The sequence below is a fragment of the Condylura cristata genome, unplaced genomic scaffold, assembly GCF_000260355.1.
Source record: "Condylura cristata isolate star-nosed mole 26May11 unplaced genomic scaffold, ConCri1.0 scaffold00003, whole genome shotgun sequence".
Taxonomy (NCBI): Eukaryota; Metazoa; Chordata; class Mammalia; order Eulipotyphla; family Talpidae; genus Condylura; species Condylura cristata.
Window position 1 is genome coordinate 1,804,480 of NW_004567104.1, and position 21,062 is coordinate 1,825,541.

The window sequence follows — 21,062 nt, forward strand, 5'->3', positions numbered from 1 at the left end:
GAAACCTGCTTTCTATAAGGCAGTAGCAGACAAATAGGAGGGGACTAGCAGAAAAGACAGGACTGTATTTCTTTAGAGTGCTGTCCTGAAAACTGGGCATAAAGAGACTGCTAGACTGGTGCTGGTTCTGAAGGACTGTGGGCCTTTCTGGTTTAAATCCCATAGAGACCCAAGGAATCAGAAAGGCCTTCTAAGGTGAGTGACTTAGAAATCTTGACTGGAAAATTTAACAACCAAAGATGTTCTTTCCTGCTGTAGTTAGTCAATATTGGTATTCTGAATGTGGTTTTGGTACTTTAAAAAACAAGACTTCAGAAAAGATACGTGCAGTCTCTTCCACTATAGTAAAGTTCTTTTTTTTTTTTAAAGATTTATTTATTTATTCATACAGAACTGGGGTACAGGCCAGAGGCTCAGGGGCGGTGAGAGGCTTCACCAGAGACAGAGTGGGGAGCAGAACAGGCAGATCGACGAAGTACACTGCTGAGGGGAGCAGCGGGCGGGTCAGGAGAGGTCTGGCTCGCCATGTGGTCTCCTCCGGGGCAGGCGGCAGGCGGGAATCGAACTCATACGGAAGTGGCTTCAGATTCTCAGTGCTGTGCTTTAACCCGCTGCGCCACCAGGGAGGGCCAGTAAAGTTCTTTTTAAGTCAAGGAAAATTCTTAACTCAAATGAGTGTATTTACTGCCACTCTTTTTTTCAGTGTTCCTCATTATAAAAATAACTTTGTTTGCTGGGATAGGAGCTATCACCAATAAATTAATCAGAAAATTTACATTATTTCTTTATGTGTTACATGGAGTTAAGTAACTTTTTTTTTTTTTTTAACTTATGTTGAAGGAGTTTCCACAAAGCAACATATACCGAGTGCCTCCTAATTACTCACCGATTTCCTCTCAGATGATGCACCATCCACAATCTACCTTGTGGGGCTACAATCTCATGGGTCAGCCCCAGCAGCCTGGCTTCTTCCTTCAGAACCAATCTCTTACTCCAGGTAATACAGAGATTGTATCTGACCACTCTGGAATGAGAAGTAGCTTAGATCTCTCATTGCTTTTAAACTGAAGCCTCCACAAACTTGGAAAGTTCAAAAAATAAGTGCCATGTATTGACATGTATTTTCTCCTGCTTCAGTCATATCTCAGTTTTGATTTTATGTGCTAATTTTGGTATTTTCATCAGTGATAGAAGGAAATTGGACATGAAAGAAAGTCTAATCTAGATTATAAAGTTAATAAAAGCTTTGTTGTGAAATTCTTATACATCTGATTATATATAATTCTTGTCAGTGTTTTAAAAGCTCACACCTTATATTGCACATAGATTGCCTTTTATAGTTTTACATTATCAATGTTAAACAAAATGCATTTGAATCATTTTGCAAATTTGGTTCACTAAGTAGATGTGTTAATGAGGAAAACTACCATATTGATAGAAATGCTCCTCACTGTAGTATTGCTTTGATTCAGGCTTTAGATTTTATATCCGGAACAAAGACTTTCTCAATAAAATGATCCTAATTAGAATGAATTTAATTTTCGTTACAAGTGAAAGTTTGTTTATATTAGCAAAATAGAATTATTGTGAAATCTCAGTCTTCATTTTGTTAGGATATCATTCTAACATAATTTTTTTTATTTTATTTTAAGTTACATTGTGATTTTTCTTATGTTGAATATGACATTGTAAATCACAGGGAAGAATATGTTTGATTCTTCACTCACATTAGCAGACTATTTTGAACTTCATGGTACACTAGAATTCACAAAGTCTAACATAACAGTAAAAGGACTGGATAAAATATCTTTTTTTTTGAAAGATGAAGTTTCTATTACACTTGTGTGTGAAATTTAGAGATGTGGCACTTAGAAGATTGCCTGGTATGGAAGACATGTTCAGTAAATGATTTTATTTTGCTTTTAAAGAAGCAGTATTTGTGCATAGAAGCACTGGGGTGTAGGCCGGAGATGGTGTGGGGATGTGTGAGAGGATTCATTAGAGTAAGAGTGAGGAAGAGATCAAGCAGATTTACTGAAGTACACTGCTGAGGGGAGCAGTGTGAGAGGCAGCTGAAGTCTGCTGCACCTATGTGGGTTAGCAAACTTGCCTGCAATCAAATTCAAGCTACAACTGTAATAGCACTGAGACTTAAGCCCTAGGCTACCAGGTGGGCCCAAATGATTTTAATATACTCCCTACACAGGAATTTTGCATTTGCTAGTCCCTATACATGGAGCACTCTCCCTCAGTTACATACATGTCTCAGTCCTCGTCTTGGATATTGGCCAGATACTACTTTCTCAGTGAGACTTCCTCAACCTACCTATTTTAAATTGTGAACCATACCTTTTCCATTCTTTCTAGTTTTTGATAGCACCAGCACTTGCTTGTGTAAGTGTATATTTTTACTCAGTGGTATCTTATCTGCCTGTTCCAGATTTTAAACTCTATGAAGCATTTTTTCGGCTATGTCCACTATAGTATTCCCAAGAACATAAAGTAACATCTGATTTGTGTAGTTAAGCATATACTTAATAACTGTTCTGAGAAACATCATTAGGTGAATTCACCATTTTGTGCTAATGCCATAGGCAGCAACTACATAAACCTGGTTGATATAGATGGAAAGGAAAGTAATTATGTGAAAATGTTCAGAGGATTTCAGCCATATATTCTTTTTCAGTTGACTCAGCAGTTAGGAAAATTAAAAGAAAGCAATTTATAGTCTAATCTTTAAAAGAAATTCCTTTTTAAAATGAGTTAAGTTTTATGTTTTAGTTTAGTTCCAATTTTTGCTTTAACAGAAGTTACCTTTCCATATGTTACTCAAATTGACTTTTTGTTTTTTTCCAAATGATAACTTCATTGAATTTTCAGAATGACTTCATATCATATTACTGATTGTGGTACTGAGTCTTTTAAGAGAATTTGTGTTTTTCTTGTAACATATGGCTCTAAAATATTTGTTTCCATAGTATGTTTTAAAAATATCTTCTGTGTGGTATTTACAAAGAAGATTTCTTATTCACACATTAAGAAACAGACAATTTGGTAAATGAAAAATAAGTTCTACTATGAAGTCAGCAGATGTTGAATGACTTTTCCCTCAAACTCTTAAAAGCATATGACAAATTATATGTGCAGATATGTTAAGGATCTTCCTTTGGTTTCATAAGTATTGTAATCAGTGATCCTTGTTTATGTGATTGAGGTTTGCAAGCATTTCAAGTTTTTCAAGTACTTCCATGACTCTCTTGTACCAAATAGGCATTTTCATTTTGCCATGATAAAGAAGCTTAAATATCATGAGCTTTTGTAATTACAAACAGATTTGTTTAAATTTTGTGTGTGTGTGTGTGCCTGACTGGAACACTTGGCAAAACACACCACAAAGGCAATACATTTATACAAGTAAGATGTTTTTGAGAACCTTGCATAATTAAAAACCTCATGATCCAAAATTGTACTTTCAGCTTATCAACTTAAGTGGAATCTTCAGTGAAGTCATTAAGATATTGTAATTCAGTCCTACGTTACTTTTGCCATCCTTTGGAAATAATACCACTTAGTATTACGTCTATGGGAGTGGGACAGTGCTTTTATTTTCCGTTTTATACATAAGTAAGGTGAGGTTACAAGGTGAGGCTTCTGTTTCCATAGACAAAGGAACACTGCTTGCATTAGTATGTGTAAAATGCCCTTCCTTCTGATTGCTTTTGTAGGTGGCTCCAGATTGGACCCCACGGGCTCCTTTGTCCCAACTAATACCAAACAAGCTCTGTCGAACATGCTGCAGCGGCGCTCAGGTGCCATGATGCAGCCACCTTCTCTGCATGCAATCACATCCCAGCAGCAGTTGATACAGATGAAGCTTCTGCAGCAGCAGCAGCAGCAGCAGCAGCAGCAGCAGCAGCAGCAGCAGCAGCAGCAGCAGCAGCGGCTCCTTAGGCAAGCCCAGGCTCGACCTTTCCAACAGGTTTGTCCAGACCCAGTCAGGGATTTCTGCCTTTCATTACTTCCTCAGGCTCAAGATGTGTGTATGACATGTTCTTTTGTGTGCATATCCCTATATTCCTGTGTGAGTGCAGGTATATCTCTTGTACAGGTTCTTAAATACTTACCCTCCTTTGTCTTTACTGGTATATGAACTCTAACTGCCTCATTAAAATATGTCCTAAAAGTAAAAGAAAAGCTAATGATTTTCTCAGTCATTTAGAGGAGCAGGCCTTTTATGCGTAAAGTAACCTCTAGCACTATGTAATTACCATGTATTTTGTATCCCTATTAGCTCTACTATCATGCATTATCATTTAGATTTATTACTCTGTAGTTATGTCTCACATTTTCTCATTTTTAATGTATAATTAAAAAGATTATAGCAGAACAAATAAATTACAAATAAACATATGGATACCTTCAATTTTTATTTTTAACACCTTATAACTAATTTTCTTTCATTTTTGAGATACCAGCAATTGTTTAACAAGCAATGGTGGGGATCATGGGGGAATTAGAATACACTGATGAAACCCATGAATCTGTACAAATACACTGAAATTTAAAAAAGGAATTGAGATTTAACTTCCTTTTCTAGTTTCTATATACTTTCTGTATATTCTAGTTTTTCTAAAATGGGCATACACTCTATTGATGATAGTGATAATAGTACTAAACTAGTTAACCCTGAGAGAGTACTTACTATTTGCCAAAACACTTAAGCTCTTTAAATCTATTAATATTTTAAGTCCCACAGCTCTCTATATATTTTTATCATCCCTAAAAGACATATTTAATCTGTATGTGTATCCTACTTAAGAAAAAACTGAGGCTTCAATTTAGGAGGAATTTTAAAGTTTTTGCAAGTATACTCTGCATTTTTGGCTACTTTTCTAGACACATCTAATTTATGGAACTTCTACATTCAGTTTACTTAGCAATTTTGGTAGGTGGGGAAGATTAATTTTGTATCCCTTTTTTTTTCCTACCTAAATTATAAGAAGGACAAGAGAGAGGAAATTAGTTGAATTTATTAGAATATACAAAAATAGTCACTACATACTTTTCCTAATCTCTAGCAACTAAACTCCCTGGAACCATCAGGTTAGATAGGTCTGAGTTGCTTCTTAACCATTTAAATAATGAGAATTTGGTGAAATATTTCACAAAACTCATTCTGCTAGAATAAGCTGCATATTTGGAGCTATCTAAAACCTCAGTTTGCATTTAGTCCTTCTGGGAGATAAACATATAAGTATGCTATTGTTTTGAATTCTTATTGAAATAAGAAATTTTTTCAGATTTAAAAAACAATCTCACTAGGATATGTTGAGTTCCTTTTAAAAGTAAGTTAAGCTTAACTAAACTTTTCCTTACAGTAATTTATTATTAGTTTTCATACCTGCCTTTGAATCACAAAGTGTAATTTTCCTTATAGTCCACTTGCAAAATATTACTGCTCAGTTCTGCTTGGAATCACTAAATGGATCTAGCCAAAATTGGTGAGAAACTCACTGGGCTAGGACCATTTATAGGTAAATATGCCTTATCCTTCAAATATTCACTTACTAATATAAACATGGCAATTTACTCTAATTAAAAGAAATTTTTCCTGAAAGCAATTTAATAGAATATTTTGCAAGTGATATGTCATACATACACAAATGTATAATACAGATAGTGCATTTTTGGAAAAAGCACATGACCTAAAATGTACCTGGGGCACCCTATTCATTACTCTTACACTGAAAAATTATTGCTTGTACTAACAGGCAGTATTTGAGAGTTCATCTTTTTTCTGTTTCTTTTGTGCTGCCATATTTTCATGTTTGCCCCTATGAAAAGTCAGGAATTCCATTTTCAAGTAGGTAAAACTCAACTTCATGACTCTGTTGGCCCAGTAGTTTCTCCTTCCCCACTTTATTTTAACAATTAAAACTTGCTTAAAAGCCTCACAGGGCTTTCAGCATGGAGACGTGTTTTTTCTCTTTACTTTTTATTCATACTGAGGAAAACTGTTCTTGTGAGGAAGAGAAATGCAGATCTGGTTCTGTCACAGGTGACATGGTTCAGTCAGGTGAAATGGTTCCACACAGTGTAAATGATAACATGTATGTAGCTTATGCTAGCCCGCCTGTTTCTAGAAGTTTCTGAGGAAATTATAGCTCCTTCTCTCCTAATAGATCAAGTACTAATACACTTGATCTCTAGCTAAATATATGTTGTGGCAGAAAAAAAAAAATGTACTAGTAATGTTGGTAAATGATGTTCAATATCTGAATGCAGATTATTTCTTTTTCCAGTATAGACCAGCATATATCCATCACAGTAAAATGACAGAGAAGTGATTTTAATTTTGGCAGCAACATAATATCAGTTGAATACCTACATATGATGTGATTCTCTCTAACTACATAAAAATTTACAATATTTTTTTCCAGTTTTTGACTTCTTAGACAGATGTAGTTTTTCTCTGTATCCCATCCATTTACTAATTATAGAAACCATTTTCTTATATGTGACAAATGTGTTGAAGAATTTCTCTTTCCCTTAACTTTCAAAAGTGATTTTGTAACTTTAGTAGATGCGTTCACAGTCTGGCTAGTTTCTGTAGGCCGTGTAGTGTGACCGCTTCCTGGGTCATTTGTCCAGTGTCCCATCTTCATCTCTCCTCTTGTCTTATAAGGTTAAACTTTGGGTCTTATAGTATTTGTATCTTTTAATCCACTGAGCACAGGAAGAAATCTATTTATAAAATGAATGAATTATTTTTTTGAGCTGCTATTTCCAGAGGGTTAGAGTTTTTAGTAGCCTTAATCTTTGATAATCTGGTGTTTATTTGCAACTCACCACATAGCTCTCCCCCTTTGAGCCTGTTTAGAAATTACTTCTTGCATTGATTTCTGCCATGTTTGTTTTGAAAACCTAGACAAAGTACAGGTGGGGGGCATAAATTCCTGAATTCTGAATTTGTCTCAGACTTTAGGGTCTCACTGGGCTCTTCTATCTGATGAAAAGAAGCAAACACATATGGGAATTAATCTAACTTTAGGTAGTACACAACAAAAACAGAAATACCATTATAAAATAACTGTAATTCTACCACAGAGACTGATTACTAACTGTAGTTGTTCATGAGATACTCTGTTATCAATCATCTTACATTTCTTAAGGTTGTTACCAAGATATTTATAGTGTCCAGGAAATCTGTATTAAATAGCATTAATGTTGTTAGATATTTTATATCAAATTATTTGATATAACAGTTAATAACATAATGAAGTACATTTCCTTACACCTTTATAGTACATTATCAACACACATAAAGATATTTTGGCAAGGACACTTTTTCAATTGAGTTTTGAGGTGGGAAAAATGGTTAATTGCCATTTCTTATTCAGTGTCTCTTATTTAAATGGAACACAAAATAGTATTGTTACCTTTCTGCGACTCTTTATAAAATGGAGTTCATGTGATGGGGACTTTTTAGGGTTCTTGTGAAATCAATGATTTAATATATGTAACAGCCCTTAAATAGCGCCTGGCTCATAGTAAGTAGTTGAGTGCACAAAAAAAAATGCTCCCCTTTTATTGTCATCTTATGGTTATATTATTTCAAGAGAAATCCATATCCCATGAAAATGATTTTATTTGCACAAATATCTTAAGCATTCAAAGAGGCTAAAAACACATTTAATACTTTGTGAAGGTACCTTAATTGTTTCTAATAAGATTGATACTCAGTGGCCCCCAGTAGAAAGACTAATGAAAAAGGATGTTATTTAGGTTCTCCAGTAGCCATTTTGTTTCTTTGGGGAGGTATATTTTTACTGTCTACAGTAAAAAGTTTGTGTCAAACTTTATAGGAGCTGATTAAAATTTGTTATTAAATGGCCCTCCCTGGTGGCGCAGCGGGTTAAAGCACAGCACAAAGAAGCTTAGGCCACTTCCGCATGAGTTCGATTCCCGCCTGCCCTGGAGGAGACCACATGGCGTGGCAGACCTCTCCTGACCCGCCCGCTGCTCCCCTCAGCAGTGTACTTCGTCGATCTGCCTGTTCTGCACCCCACTCTGTCTCTGGTGAATCCTCTCACCCTCCGCATCTCTGGCCTGTACCCCAGTTCTGTATGAATAAATAAAAAGAAAAAAAAAATTTGTTATTAAAAACATCACTTTTTTATTTTTTTGATACTCTTTTTATTTTCTTTGTATCCTAAATGTAGAATACTGTTATAATACAAAACACTATTTAAATTGTTCGCCATTGACTGTTTTCTTACATCCATTAATTTTCTTCCGAGAAAAGGAGCCTTTTCTCACTCCTACCACATCAGTCACATAGCGAAGATTATTTGGGAGGGGAATCTTAAGCTTTGACACAGAAGAAGAAATTAATTTTTTAAAAAGATTGATTTATTTATTCATACAGAACTGGGTTACAGGCCAGAGATGCGGAGGGTGAGAGGATTCACCAGAGACAGAGTGGAGAGCAGAACAGGCAGATGATCAAAGTACACTGCTGAGGGGAGCAGCGGGCGGGTCAGGAGAGGTCTGCCACGCCATGTGGATCTCCTCCAGGGCAGGTGGGGATCGAACTCATGCAGGGGCAGGCGGAAGTGGCTTAAGCTTCTTAGTGTGCAGTGCTTTACTGCTGCACCACCAGGGAGGGCCCAAAAGAAATTAATTTTATGCCTTGATTTATAATATTAATTTATCTTGATTACCCTCTTTCAATGCATGAAGTTATTTTGTTGTTCTTTATAGTGGTGTAAAACATTTGTCTTTCAGATGCCAGAGAAAGACAGTCAAAGGATGTTTAGCTTAAATTAAGACAAATTTGGAACAAATTGGTTACAGACTACAGACAGTGAATCATAAAAAATTTCATGTCAGTAAAAAGGACTTTAGACAGGACAGAAAAGTTGTGTCCAGGTGTAGCTAATGGTAACTTGTAAGAACTTTAGGTTAACAACCACTGAATAGGTGCCATTACTGTGCATCCAAATGAAGGAATTGCATCACTTAATGAAAAAACCATGACTGAGGAAAAGCCTCCCAATGTGGTTTGCTCCTTAGCAAAAGTGAATCTGTAACTTCTTGAAAACATGCAACTGGATTCATGAGGTCCATTCAAATTAAGCCAACAACTTTTGTCTGGTAATTGATCTCCCACCACGGGGTGTGATATCACCTTGGGATATGTTTCCTTCCTTGGCTTCTTCCTTCTGTTCTTTCTTCAACATTCAAACATGCAGATAAAAATAGAAAATAGTATAACAAACATTAATATAACAAGCAAAACTAGCAATATTCATTTATGCCCTGCCTTAGATTGTTTTCTAAAATGTAAAACATAGATATCAGTGAGGCTCCTTGTCTCTGCTCATTTTCCTTCTTTTCCATAAATAATCACATTCTTAACTTTTAGTGTTTTATTTCTTTCTTGTGAACTTTTTATACTTTTACAGTATTTTTACATTCATTGATACAAACATACTTTCAGATTATAAACTTGTCTCACGCATGTGTTATTGTATTGCTTTATAATTTTTTTTAATTTTCACTAATTGATATTATTCACTTTGTTTTATGTAGTTTTATTCATTTGTTCTGGTTGGATGCTCTTCCTCTAAGTATGCTAACATGTTTATCCATTATCCATTCTCTTGTTAACGGTCATTTAAATTAATTTCAATTATACTGTAAACATGTTTATACATTTCTTATCACACATGGAGTTTTATAGTATATATTTGGAAGTAAAAATGCTTACTTGATTTCCAAGGTGATAGAGAACTCCATAAATGAGATTTTTCCCTTCTTTATATCTTCACATTATCAGGTCTTAATGTTCTCACTCTGAGCAGGTAAAATGGTATCAGATTATGTCATTTTAATTTTCATTTTCTTATTATCTGTGAGCTTGGGAATCTTTCACAACTTTACTAGCTTCTGTAATTTTCTGATCCAGTAATTTCAAAATGTTATTACTGGCTAAAGGTAGGCAAAATAACATGGTTGAAGCAAATCTTAAGTCTTAAAGATTATCTTTAATGCGTTTACTTAGAATGTAATTTAAATACACTTCAATAGCAAAAAAATGAACTTGGGAAGCCTCTAAACTAGTAAAAATGTCCTAAAATTTATCTTTTTATTAGGTGGAAACCACTTCAGGGTAGAAGGTGCTTAGCTTTATCATATGATATCTCGTGTTTCTACTAATTCGAATGAGGAAGGTGCTCACTCATTACATTTGCTGAAATTACAGTTAGGTAATTATGTGAACTGGAAGAGTGTACACCACTTGATTTTTGTGAGGGAGGGGAGAATTTTGAAGTGGATGGTGAGACAGTTGACCACTAATACAAGAATGGTTGTATCTAAAAATAAACAGATACAGTGAATTATGTACCCACACCTAAAATGCGAGAATAGATAGTATTTGGGAAACTCCTCCTACGATTTCTAGTTCATTGATTGTATCGTAACATGCTATTTCTATTGAAGTTTATCTTTTGTTTCATTGTGTTTCTAAAACTTAGTGAACAGAACAGTTTTTAAACATCTCAGATAACTGTCTCTTGGAATCCATTTATAAAAATGGATTTAGTAGGGGAATCATTTACCTGATAGATATTTTTTACAGGCATTTATTTCCTTATTTTAAACCAGATTTCCTGTTAGTGTGTAAACACTGGTAGCAGTATAACTATGTTTTGGTCTGTGATGAATGAATGTGTAGCTAACCGGCGCTCTGCTTCTTGTGCATTTGGTGAAGGTGGTGCTCTCTGATTACATCCTTCTATAATGTATAGTCTATCAGTTTGCTCACCTAATATCTTGTGTGTTTAATTTGAACTGACTGTGTGAGTGCTCCTCCTGCGTCTAGTCTTGGAAGGACTCTCCTGCCCTGTTGTTCACACTAGGGCCCCCCTATTTCTTAGTTATGGGAAGTGTGTGTCTCTGGGTCCCTCACTTCTTATGTGTTACCATTTAACCTCCAGATTGTGCTGTTCCAATATATTAATATTACCATATTACTTGTCGGTTTATAATGATGTTGTTTGGCATATAATTTAATAAAACATCTACAGGGCCTGAGTTAATTCTTCACTCCTTGAAGCATTGTTTTAAAGTGAACTATTTCATGTGTGTTTTGGCAACCCACATTATTAGGCTGAAAAATCTTATCTGTATTGTCTGCCGTTTTCTTACTGTCCCCTTTCTGTAGGACTTCTGTAACTCTGCTGTCTCCCTTCTGGAAGACTTTGACAACATAATGGTAACACCCCTGCTCTCATTCCTTTTCTTTTTAAGTAAACTTTTATGGCATTACTATCTGAACATCAAAATGAGAAGCGGATGATTTCCCATAACAACAAATAATTGTAATCTTCATTTCACAGTTATTCTACTTGATTTATGTTTGAAACTGTAACACAGACTCATGAATGCACTGACCATGTTAAATTTAATGCAATTTATTTCTGAAAGTGTTCCCCTTTGCCTCATGTTTTCCATCCTATATGCCTATGCTTAGAAACCAGTGGGTGTTCATGGCCTGGGTGTGGGAGCATATACCAATTTGTGCACCTTCATCTCAGACCCAGATTTGAATGCATCTGTTCCTGAATTCTTGCTTCTCTCTTTGTTAGTTCACATCATTAGTATAGGAATGCATGGCATGCTGACTCAGAGACCAGTGCAAGATAATGAAACTTGTGGTTATGAAACACATCCTTCTCATCACATCCCACTCACTGGCTATCCATAAATTCTCAACAAAATGTATCATCTCTGTTTTCTTTCCAGTATGGAGAAGACTTTTTTTAAGTTCAGGATCTTGTGCATGCATGTCATCAGACTTTACCACTATTGCTTTGCCTGGGCTAGCTAAGAATGCATGTTTACATTAAATTATTTATAGGTATCTGTATCAGGTAGCCAACCCACATCATAAACCCAAGAAGCATTAGAATAAAAAGAGCACACATCTCAGATGTGAATGTAAGTCGACTTATTTAACTTAAAATTTTGTGGGAAACATTTTCTATACATTGGTGAAAATCCTTAGCTGCATATTCAAGCTTTGAAGGTGTTTAAGTTATTAATTACTGGCTATTAGGCAATTTCTCCAATCATTATTTCAGCAAAGGAAACTTTAGAGATTTTTCTGGAAAAAAAATTCTTTAGATTTTTAATGACACTATAGTAGAAAGAAGCAAATAAGCTTTGTATTTATTTAAAAATATGAACTAAACTACCAGCTTTAAAAAAATATGTTTACTACAGGGCATTCAATGTTCACATGATAATGTAATCAGATAGAAAGTAATTTTCATCAGTCATTGATTTCACTTTTTTAAAAAAGTATTATTATAAGCAAATTGCTTTGTCAGCTATTTAAACTCAAGAAGTTCTATGATGTATAGTCATTCAAATTAAGAGAAATATGAATCTACATCTTTGCAGTTCTTTCTTTCTTTAATATTCTTTACTAGTAGGAATTTACTGAATTTATATATTCAGCCAACCTTTATGCTCATCACTTATAAGAATGTCATTGTGTTATATTATAGAGGCGCATTATTTTATGAGGTATACTTATTTTAGAATGAATCGCTTCGATCCAGCAGTTAATGCAACTGTTACTTTATTCCCCATGAAGTTCTATTTCATGTAAAAGTTTATAAATCTGTCAGGCATAACTCATTAACTGGACCTCGTAATTAGAATTTTCTTAGTGCCTTTTGTATGCAATCAAAATAACACCAGTTTGATAGGATGACCATAATAAATTCTGGTTCATAACATGTGCTAGATTAGCCGTGGGTGCTAATTCATTATGTTTTAAAATGGAAGCCATGAGACACTTTTTACTAGGTGACTCATAAGAATTTACCACCTGGTTTTATTATTATTCCTCAATCACCATTTCAGAAACAACCAGAAAATCTGGCTATAGCTTCTTAGATGCAACTGCCTTATTTACTTGTAACTCCTAAACACTATTGAAAAGTTAATGAATAGAACTTTGAAAAATCTTTATTACAACTTAAGTAGATTGAAAAGTCTTATGCTGAAATGCTGCTGATTATTGTGTTTCATATATGCATAATTGATATTATAACCTGTTCTCCATTACAAAGAGATACATTTGCTCACTTGACTGAGGGAATGAGTGTTAATGAGTGTTAGAAGAATGAAATTATGTTTGAGGATGATTCATCAAAAATTTTAAACATCACTGATACAATACAGTGAATTTATATTTATTTTATAGACATAAGTACAAAACAAAGGTATAAAAATAAATTACAGCAACCACACATAGAAATTATGTGTTGACATAAGCAATGTCAAGATGAATTTCATGGAATTACTGGAATTGCCCAGGTAACTGACTGCAATCTCACAAACTGCTCTCTGCATACATTAAAAATATGAAGCTAATGTTAACTCTCATTGTTTGTTTTCGAGGAAAATGTTGAGCCTTTCTCTACATGGTAATGCAGGCAGAAAAAAGAAATAGATAGAATGGTAGATTTTAAAAATTGAGTTTAAACTTGAGTTTTGAAAAAGACGGTGCTAAAATTATGGAGAATTAATTTGACAAAGTAATTAATACCTAAATATAAATCCCAGTTTGCCACTGGAATTCTTGGTTAAGATAAAATAAATTTGATCTTATATTTTTCTCAATAGGTAGAAATTGAGCATTTACTCTGTGCCAGACATGCTAGGATCTGATAAAATAAAGTTGAGAGAGTTCTCAGATAAGTGGATCTGGTTACAACAGGTGTTGAGAAGGAACACAATAAATTCACATATAAACATATAGAGGTGACCCTGTGTCTTAATTTGCCAGTCATGTCCCTTTGAATACAGTTGTCCTGGCCTGGCCCAGTTTGGGTGTTTAATGCATCTAAACCATCCGTACCAACATTAAAGAACTTTTACTGAATCTCTGTCTTTAGTTTCATTTTTTTTTATAGACCATGTTGTGGTCTTTGTTTCATATTTATAAAATCTTTCAAGCTTAAAGAACTATTTTAGCATTTGTTCTTAACTTGGAATGAATTGAACTATTTTTGTAAACTGTAATAAGTTCCTGACACTGTTCTGGGAAAAACAAAGAAAATTAAGAGGTCATTTCATTTTGGCAAGAGAAGTGATAAAGTGTACACAGACCTTGAAAAGGTCTAGCCAACTTGGTGTGTTTGTGATTTCCTTAGGGAGGATATTGCATCTACTGTACTTACATAGTGTACTGGAAAAATTTGTGTTGAGAAGAATATAATAAATTCACATATAAATAGTTTACTTCTAGACAAACATGATTGAGAATGCATAATTTTAGAGTGTAGAAAGCTTCATATTTGTTACACCTTCTTCCATGTCTCTTTGAAAATTAGTGTTTGTCTTGTGTTAATTTTTTGATTTTTTAAAAATGTAGTGAAATTCAAAATTGTATGGAATAATTATAAATGTATTTATTAAATCTTTACATTCTTTGTCATTAAAAATTGTTTATTATTTGTCAGTAAAAATGTTGCCTTATAACTGAGATATATGCTTTGCTAGTATTCTAGTTTCCCTGATATGTAATTGTTTTATAAGCCATAAGCAGAGGAAGAGGAAAGATCTGCTTAATGCATCCCAACCTAGAGAGGGCCTTGGTGTTATAGACCACTTAAGAATCTCAAGATTCTCACTCACACATACATAATTTGTTTTATTTTTACTTTATATAAAAACAAAGATAATTATTCCTGCAAAGCACAGCAATATGTTTTAGGAATCTCATAGGACTCTGTCAAGGAACATTGATTTAAAGATTGGTATTTTAAAATTTAGCTCAGCCAGAGAGATTCCTTGGCATAGTGTTTGGAAGATTGAGAGCCATATGAATACTTGGAATACTGTTAAGTTCCAGATGGTCACATTTCTTTGGCATGAGTTATCATAGAGGGAGTTTGGGCTAATTTTTCTTAGACCCAAGCAGATAGAGATATAATTGCACTTAGGTTAATCAGACTGAGGATGTTTTCATAGTACCTTATTCTGGAAAGTTAGATACTTGTTGAAGTAGTTATATACATATACCATAGTCGACACTCCTAGAAATATGTGTTTAGTCCATGTGTAGGACTTAGGAATGCCTAAAGTTGTTTAAATGTTGTCAGATGAACGAGAGGAATCAAAAATTGGACATTGCCCTCTTTTGTGTCCATTTGGTTTCACTATCTCACTAACAAGATTTAATAGAGACTCTCCTTCTGGTTTCTTACTGGAATGAGTTTAAAAGGCTGTCTGTCCTTAAAGAATAAACACCAGGTGGGGATTTAAATAATTCCTTACTAAATACCATATAGAGACATTTCATCATAATGGAAAGGGCCCTGACCCTTAAAGTCACACTTGCCTGTAATCATACAACTGTTCTGCCAGAGGTAGCTGGATGAGTTCGATAGCTGCTAAAGCTCTTTGAGCCTGAATTTTCCTATCTGAAGAAATGGGGATGATGCTCCAACCCTAGACAGTTCCTGTGAGAAAATGGAAACCAGAAAGAAGCCCAGTGCCTGAGTTATAATAGATACTTAATAATTACTGACTTTTTACCTCTTAAGCTAAATCTTTCTCTCTACTAGAAGTAGCAAGGACAGTAAAATAATCTTATAGTATAATTTAGCACTTACTAAAAATGAGGACATCAACTATAAAACAATAGTAAAGTATCTTAAATTGTAAATTTATATTTACTAAGTCTTGAAATAAACTGGAAATGGTCAAAAGCTAGGCTTCTTTCTATGTGTCACTCACTGCACGCTTCCATGAAATAGCTCCTGCTGGCAAAACATAAAATTCAGACAGTTACTCTTATAAATATACATTTTCATAAGGCCTAAGCATACATTAAATTAAGATTGGTAAACAGATGTTAACTGATTTTACTTTCTATTATATTTGGCAAGAATTGTATTTGCTATTAACTTATTACTGACTTTTCATTATAGGAGAACCAAATCCATTCCTTGAACAATGTTTAGGTTACTCGGAAGAATTGTCACTCAGCTTTCATAAAATATGTATGTGCCATTTGCATGTACAGATGTTCTCTTCCCTTTGTGGGGCTAGGATTTTGCCACCGTGGTTTTAGATTTCACATTTGCTACACACATGCTTCCCATTCTAGTAGGTGTCTGTACCCTGGAGTGTACTAGGAAGCGTCTCCGTCTCTGATTCTTTGGCTTGTGTTTACGCCTGTCTTATTTTGGGGGATATCTGTTGTCTTCTTTGGAAGAAAGAATAAGTTCAGCAGTATTCATGCTCATAGAAAATTGATGAGACGTAGTATTTAATGTAGATTGGAAAGCTATAAATTGTATTCCCAAAATGAGGTGTGAGATTATTAGCAAGGACCTCTAATCAAACCCTTGCAGTTATGACCAACAGTCACCTCAATATTGTTTTCCAGGGCCAGCCAGGGGACCAAGCTGCTCTTTTTGCTGCACAAGCTCGGCCTGCCCCTCAGCTCTCTCAGTACCCTGGGCTCCAGCCAGCACAGGTACTTACATCCCCTTCCTAGTTGCTGCCAGGATTTTTATTGTTCTTTAATTTAAAATAGGAGATCAATAAATAGAACAGAAACTCTGATAAGATATAAAACTTAGTAATATCTGCTTATAGATTATAACTAATATTTCAAACAAACATTACCAGAGATTGCTGAACAAGACTTAGGTTTGCTTAGTTTAAAAAGCATAAAATTTAGGAAATTCTGGAATTAAAAACATAAATTCAAATCTGTCTATTGGTAATGGTGGATATTGAAATGTGTAACCATACCAGAGTACTTATTTTATGTTATAATAGGTCATAATGTAATTTGTGACTGAATTTTTCATATTCAAAGATAGGTTTGAGGAGGAATCATGGTAGAATAAGGAAATGCACATTGGAATCAGAGCTTGGGGCAATTCCTGGCCCCTTACTAGCTGTCTGATACTGTGCTGGTTACTCTATCTTCTAAAATAGAGGGGAAAGTGGGGAACATTTCCAAATACTTGTGGAACATAGCACCAGATACACAGTAGTTATGTCAGCAAGTGGTTGTCTCAATATAGTGTGAATCTTGAGCTTTTTTTTTTTTTTTCCCAAAGAGTTTTGTTGATTCTGCATCCATATACTTTGCCCTTACCCTCTTGAAAAGAACCTGGGGGCAGTGACAGTACTGCAAGTTGGGGTTGTAATGTATATTGTGTCTGTCTCTGTAAGAAAAGCCAAGATTGGCCTTCACAGGCACTGAGCCATATGTCCCCATTTATGCTTCTTTTTGAAAGCTCATATTTGCTACTTTTTCTTTTAAGTCAGAGTCATTAAACTACCTAAAAGTGTGTTGCTTTGAGGATTTGCTGAACAGACCTTTTCTACTGTAACTAGCATTTTGTTCTTCACATTGCAGTGATCCAATAGAATCTCAGGAATTTCATTAGGCATCAAGATTTAAATTAACATATCATTATATTTAGTAGAAAATTGATGATCAGATTATTGGTAGAGTTCTGAAATAGGCTGTGGTTCAACTAGGACTAAAGGGTAATGAATAGTTAGAAGTTACATTCTTACTCTCTGACTAAGATATTAATAGGACTTTTCAGACAACATGTCACTTATTACAGGAATGTTCATCAGATCTTGAGAGATACAATCACGTATCAGAAAAGTGTATTCCAGTGTAAATTTTAATCAGCATTGAGAAATTACATTAGAGAGCTTTTCTAACCCATTTTGGAAATGATGTGATAGGATTTGGGATCTGTTGAACATTGATGACCTCTATGAACTAATGATATGAATGCCTTGTACTTGCCTACAGGCCATGTCCCAGGGCTACACAATGTATGGAACACAAATGCCTTTGCAGCCAAACTCACAGCCACAGACTGGAAGCTTGGTCCTGTCTCCCAGCTATAACTCCAGAACCTATCCAGCCACGCACTCCAGCCCAGCTCTGATGGAAAGACTAAGACAGATGCAGCAGCAGCCAAGTGGCTATGTTCAGCAGCAGGCATCGCCATACTTGCAGCCCTTATCCAATTCTCAGAGGTGTGATATATTCATAATAATGATTGGGAAATATCCACTATTGTAAAGTAGTAGTAAAATTCTTATCCTTGTTAAGCTTTTAGAACGGTGGGGTGCTCTATGACTGTTTTTATGAACTTGCATATTTGCATATAATATACATAGTGGCATTTCATCTTTAGTAGCACCAGGTAGAGGTTCAAAATAAACAATATCCCAGCTTGCTTATTTCATCCAAGAACCTTGTTTAACTCCCTTTTCTCCTCTTTTAAAAACCTTTCTTGGCTAAAAATATCTAAAATAGCAAATTATTGATTGTCACTAGTTTCTTAGTAGAATATGTTGATAAGCACCATCAAATCTGTGGTTGTAATCCTCACTGTCATAGGGCTTATACAGTTCTGTTAAAAATTTGTTCGTCCCTTTTCCGCTTTGGGAATGTTTAGTAAAACGTGGGCCTCATGGTTTTGTATTTAGAATACCCCATGCTTGATTTAATGATCTACTGTCATCCTCCTTTTGCACCAAAACCCAAAAATTATGTAGCTGGTCCAGGTGGCAAGGGCTATCTCACTGGATAGAATAGAGCTAGAACATTTTAATAACCATAGAAAGTTCTCTGGGATTGTATTGATCTAGGAGAATTATATTTACATTTCTTGCAAAATTTAGCAGTGTAATATTCAGGAGCTTTGGACTCATGGTTTTTTTGTTTGTTTGTTTCCTTTTTTTTTTTCTTCAGCACCCAAGGTAATTTATTTTCCTCAAAATTAGAATTATATAAAAGGATGATGTAATACCAACATATCAACTTATTAATAGATGCTATAATTTATATGGTCTACATAGATTTTGTTTTCTGTATGAGCTGATATACACTTATTTATCAGAAGGATTTTAAAAATGAAACATTAAATCTACAAAATATACATCTCCCTGAAATTTTCTGTCCAAAAATACATGAGCATTGAACTGAAGAAAAGATAGTCCATATTTTTCATTATATTTAATTTAATTTCTCCATTGCCCTTTACTATATAACACCTAAAGTTAAAATTTAATTTTCGTTTGTCTCAATAATTTAACATGATAGAAAACAATAGTTGCAGCTATTTATATTGCCCTAAGAATACACATCAATTTTCTTTAACCAAAGATAATATAAAAGTAAGTGAAATAGAATTTTCAAAAACTTTTGGAATCAGAAAATGAGATTGTATAAAAGAGGATAACTTGGGTTTATCGTTGAAATTCCAACTGAAACACATTTTTTAATGTAATAGTTTATTATTACATATTTTTGTGCATTTTTCCATCTCATTTGCAATCCCCTTGGGTTTCCCATCACCAAATAAATCACCCATGTGCCATCACCATAGTCCAGTGCATTTCCCTTCCCCCACTGTTTTTTATCCAATTCCCCATCCCACCCCACAAAATGTCTCTGGAATATAGCTGTTCTTCACTATCATTATTTTCTCGCATGGTTCATTATACTCCTGCTATGAGTGGAACCATCTGATATTTTTCTTTCTCTTTCTGTCTTATCTCACTAAGCATGATCTTTTCCAGCTCCATCCAAGTGGCTGCAAAAGATATGTGTTTCTCTTTTTTGGTTGCTGAGTAATATTCCATTGTAGATATCTACCACATCTTTTTAATCCAGTCATCTACTTTTGGGCATTTGGGCTTCTTCCGTGTTTTTCCAATTGTGAATGAAGCAGCAATAAACATGGGAGTGCAGGTATCTTTTTCAATCAGTGTTTTTGTGTCTTTTGGGAGATACCTAGGAGTGGGATTGCTGGGTCGTAGGGAAACTCCATGTTCAGCAGTTTGAGGAACCTCCAAACAGTTTTCCATAGTGGTTGTACTAGTTTGCATTCCCACCAGCAAAGCAGGAGAGTTCCTTTTTCTCCACATCCTCACCAACATTCGTTGTTGCTAGTTGTTTGAAGATGTGCCATTCTCACTGGGGTGAGTGGTATCTCATTGTGGTTTTAATTTGCATCTCCCTTATTACGAGTGATGTTGAACAGTTTTTCATATGCTTGTTAGCCATCTGCAGTTCCTCTTTGCAGAAGTGTCTTTTTAGCTGTTCTGCCCATTTTTTGATGGAGTTGTTTATTTTTGTTGAGTTTCATCAGTTCTCCGTATATTTTTGTGATAACTCCTTTATCACTACTTTGTGTGAGAAAATTTTTTCCCAATCAGTGGGCTGTCTGTTTGTTTTTTGTAATGTCTCTTTTGCTGTACAGAAGCTCTTTAACTTGATGTAGTCCCATCTGTTTATCCTTGCCTTCACTATTGTGGCATTGGGTGCTCTGTCTTTAAAGATGTCGCTGAAGTGTATGTCGTGTAGTGTTTGACCCATCTTTGCTTCTAGGTATTTTATGGTTTCCTTTCTTATGTCTAGGTCTTTAATCTACTTCAAGTTGATCTTTGTGACTGTAGTGAGGCAGTGAACTAGTTTCATTTTTTTGCATGTAGTTTCCCAGTTTTCCCAGCACCACTTGCTGAACAAATTTTCTTTGTTCCATTGTATCTTCTTTGCTCCTTTGTCAAAAATTAGCTGTCCGTAAACTTGTGGGTTTATATCTGGGTTTTCTATTCGAGTCCATTGGTCTGTATGTCTATTCTTATTCCAGTACAGTTTTGATTATTATGGCTTTGTAGTATAGCTTGAAGTTTGGGCTTTGTAGTATAGCTTGAAGTTTGGGATTGTAATGCCTCCGTTTTGTTTTTTCTTAGACATGAGGATTTTGCCTATCTGAGGTCTTTTATTGTTCCATATGAATCTCATCAACATTTTTTCTATTTCTTTGAAGAATGTCGTTGAGCGATTTACTGGGATGACATTAAATCTGTAGATTGCTTTTGGCAGGATGGCCATTTTGATGATGTTAACTCTCTCAACCCATGAGCAGGGGATGTCTTTCCATTTCATGCTGTCTTCTTGTATTTCTTTTAACAGTGTT

General features: G+C 34.9%; 1 protein-coding gene across 1 annotated transcript in view; it reads left to right on the forward strand.

The window, feature by feature from the left end:
• MED12L (mediator complex subunit 12-like) overlaps positions 1–21,062 on the forward strand; it is a 347,532-nt gene that overhangs the window by 296,044 nt on the left and 30,426 nt on the right. The window contains exons 36-39 of the mRNA XM_004675377.2: positions 841–997; positions 3,726–3,979; positions 16,478–16,567; positions 17,879–18,108. Coding sequence (XP_004675434.2) covers positions 841–997; positions 3,726–3,979; positions 16,478–16,567; positions 17,879–18,108 — 731 coding nt within the window. The remainder of the gene's footprint in view (positions 1–840; positions 998–3,725; positions 3,980–16,477; positions 16,568–17,878; positions 18,109–21,062) is intronic.